This window comes from Papilio xuthus, unplaced genomic scaffold (assembly GCF_000836235.2).
Source record: "Papilio xuthus unplaced genomic scaffold, Pxut_1.1 DF827870.1, whole genome shotgun sequence".
NCBI classification, from domain to species: Eukaryota; Metazoa; Arthropoda; class Insecta; order Lepidoptera; family Papilionidae; genus Papilio; species Papilio xuthus.
Genome location: NW_013530779.1, coordinates 531,630 through 533,837, shown reverse-complemented (window position 1 = coordinate 533,837; position 2,208 = coordinate 531,630). Strand labels below are relative to the sequence as shown.

The window sequence follows — 2,208 nt, the reverse complement described above, 5'->3', positions numbered from 1 at the left end:
CACCTGAAAATAAAATAATTATGACATTTTCTATCAAAAGAAAGGTCCATTGGGCGAATGAAGTACAGTTAAAATGTACTTTTTCCATTAAAAAAAAAATATGCGTATAAGTATGAAACACTAATCTTTATAAATAGATAGGCCATTATTTGAATATGACAGCTTTTGCTTCGTTACAATTTAAACTGTTGATGTTACATGACAGTTAATTCTAAATTTCGGATTCTAAAGTTCGGATTTTTACCACCGCTACCGACCGCAACCATCAGCGCCAAAATGGTGAAAATCAAATATGCACAAAATATGACGTTTTATAGCCTGTCCATTTATACAATGGTATAAAATGTTGTTTAGTAGAGATTAATATTAGCTTCGCTTCATTGTCGACGGTGAGGTATTTACACCCTCGTCATCTGCCCGTGAAGAACGCGCTTACGCTGCGGCGATTTGCTTAATGAACTATAGGTTTAAATAGGTGCGAGATCTTAGTAAACTCACCTGGTGATGTTATTATATCGCTTAATATTGACTTTGAAGGCTTCAAAAACTAATACAGTGACTGCCAGGCTGATATCAGCTAGCGTGGGTTCTGATCCAACAGCATATTTGTTGCCTTCCAGTGTATTGTTGAGGATATTGAAAGCGTCATCAAGTTTATTCAACTGGTTCTCATTCATAGGCGATCCAAGGATTAAAGAATACTGAAACATAACATATTAGTTTCACTAGGATAATTTTTTAAAGAACGGGAAAAAAGATTTGGTTGCGGACTAACGATGAGTGAAAAGGATAGGTAACGACGAGAAGGGTTTATTAGAAGAGTATAGATATACTTTGCTATGTTCCGGCAATTTAATTCTCCAAGGACTGTTGTATTGTTTAAGTTTAAGTTTTTTATAGCTCTGAGCTTTAGCTTATACCTAAAACTTCAATAATTGCAAATATAACTTACGTAAACATCACCGAGTCTGGCGTAAAGTGTCCCTATATCAAAGTCCAGCCTCTGGTCTATTAAAGCGCGGGTGTTTATGTCCTGTGGGTAATATTTATTGTTGCCATACTTCGCCACAAGATATTTAGCGATGGCACGAGACTCGGCAAGGACGAGGCCGTCGTCCACGATAGTAGGTGCTGTGTGCTGCGGGTTTATCTGCAAAAGACGAAGAAGGAAATTGTAGTAGACACGTATATGCGTGGAATAGTACAAAAGTGATATTAGACAATCATCATTGTGCGTCCCGGAGGCCTAATTTAGTCCTCTTTCCCTTCCCATCTTTTTCTTTATAAGGAAAGGATGGGAAGTGGAAGTGGACTTCCCGGATGAGAGGATGCATGGAAAGAGAAGATATTTTCTTTCTGTGCATCCTCTCCTCCGTCGATTTAAGGTAGGCAACGCATATGCAATTGCGTATGTCTATGGGCAACGGTCACTTCGCTATTTCAGCGATTTATGGTGGCCGCTCGCTCGTTTGCCACCTTTTGATATAAAAAAAAAATCATCATCAACCCGAATACATCCCCATTTAGAGGCTCGGAGCCTACCCTAAGATAGGTGACTAGACTTTAGTCAACCATGCTGGCTTAGTGCGGGTTGCTTGACTTGTGAAGTCTTTGAATTTCTTCACAAATATGTGCAGGTTGTTCTCTAGTCTCCTCTTCTTAGTTAAAGTTGCTCTTGTCGCATGCACATCTTTTTAATAATACGATTAGGAATAAAAATTGCTTTGATGTCATCTTCTGGCCTTCTGGAATAATCAAAAGTTCTTCTAGATTGCGCTCTTTTCTTCCGTATTGTCCAATTTGTATAATATCTAAGTGTATTCTTCCTACCTTTAAGTATTCTTCTTTTAAGTGTTCATTGGCTTCAATGTTCACATAGTGGCTGTTGACCTGAGACTCTATGCCCACCTCTGCGAATATTAGTGACACCACAGCGCAAGGCGGCGAGCCTTTCATGTAATAGAAGTCAATAGTCATCGCGATGTCTGAAAATTAAAAGCAAATTGTGAAATTATAGACATTTTACTTTTCCTACAAAATATGTCACAGTTTTTAGTAAACAATATGTCGATTTTTAGGATTTTTTTTAAGTGACCATAGGGACTTTCTATCTAAAAGATATTTTTATTTTACTTGGCATTGAAATTCATATCCAAGTGTAGCTTCTTGTACTATTAAAATATCACTAAAATAAATCTATCAAGTACT

The 2,208-nt window shown here is 37.4% G+C and overlaps 1 protein-coding gene across 1 annotated transcript in view; it reads right to left on the bottom strand.

The window, feature by feature from the left end:
• Positions 1 to 2,176, bottom strand: part of LOC106115311 (glutathione S-transferase 1-1-like) — a 15,869-nt gene extending 13,693 nt beyond the window's left edge. The window contains exons 1-4 of the mRNA XM_013308673.1: positions 2,134 to 2,176; positions 1,831 to 1,985; positions 953 to 1,150; positions 499 to 701 (exon numbers count right to left, since the gene is read on the bottom strand). Coding sequence (XP_013164127.1) covers positions 499 to 701; positions 953 to 1,150; positions 1,831 to 1,985; positions 2,134 to 2,140 — 563 coding nt within the window. The 5' untranslated portion in view covers positions 2,141 to 2,176. The remainder of the gene's footprint in view (positions 1 to 498; positions 702 to 952; positions 1,151 to 1,830; positions 1,986 to 2,133) is intronic.
• Between the last annotated feature and the right edge of the window lie 32 nt (positions 2,177 to 2,208).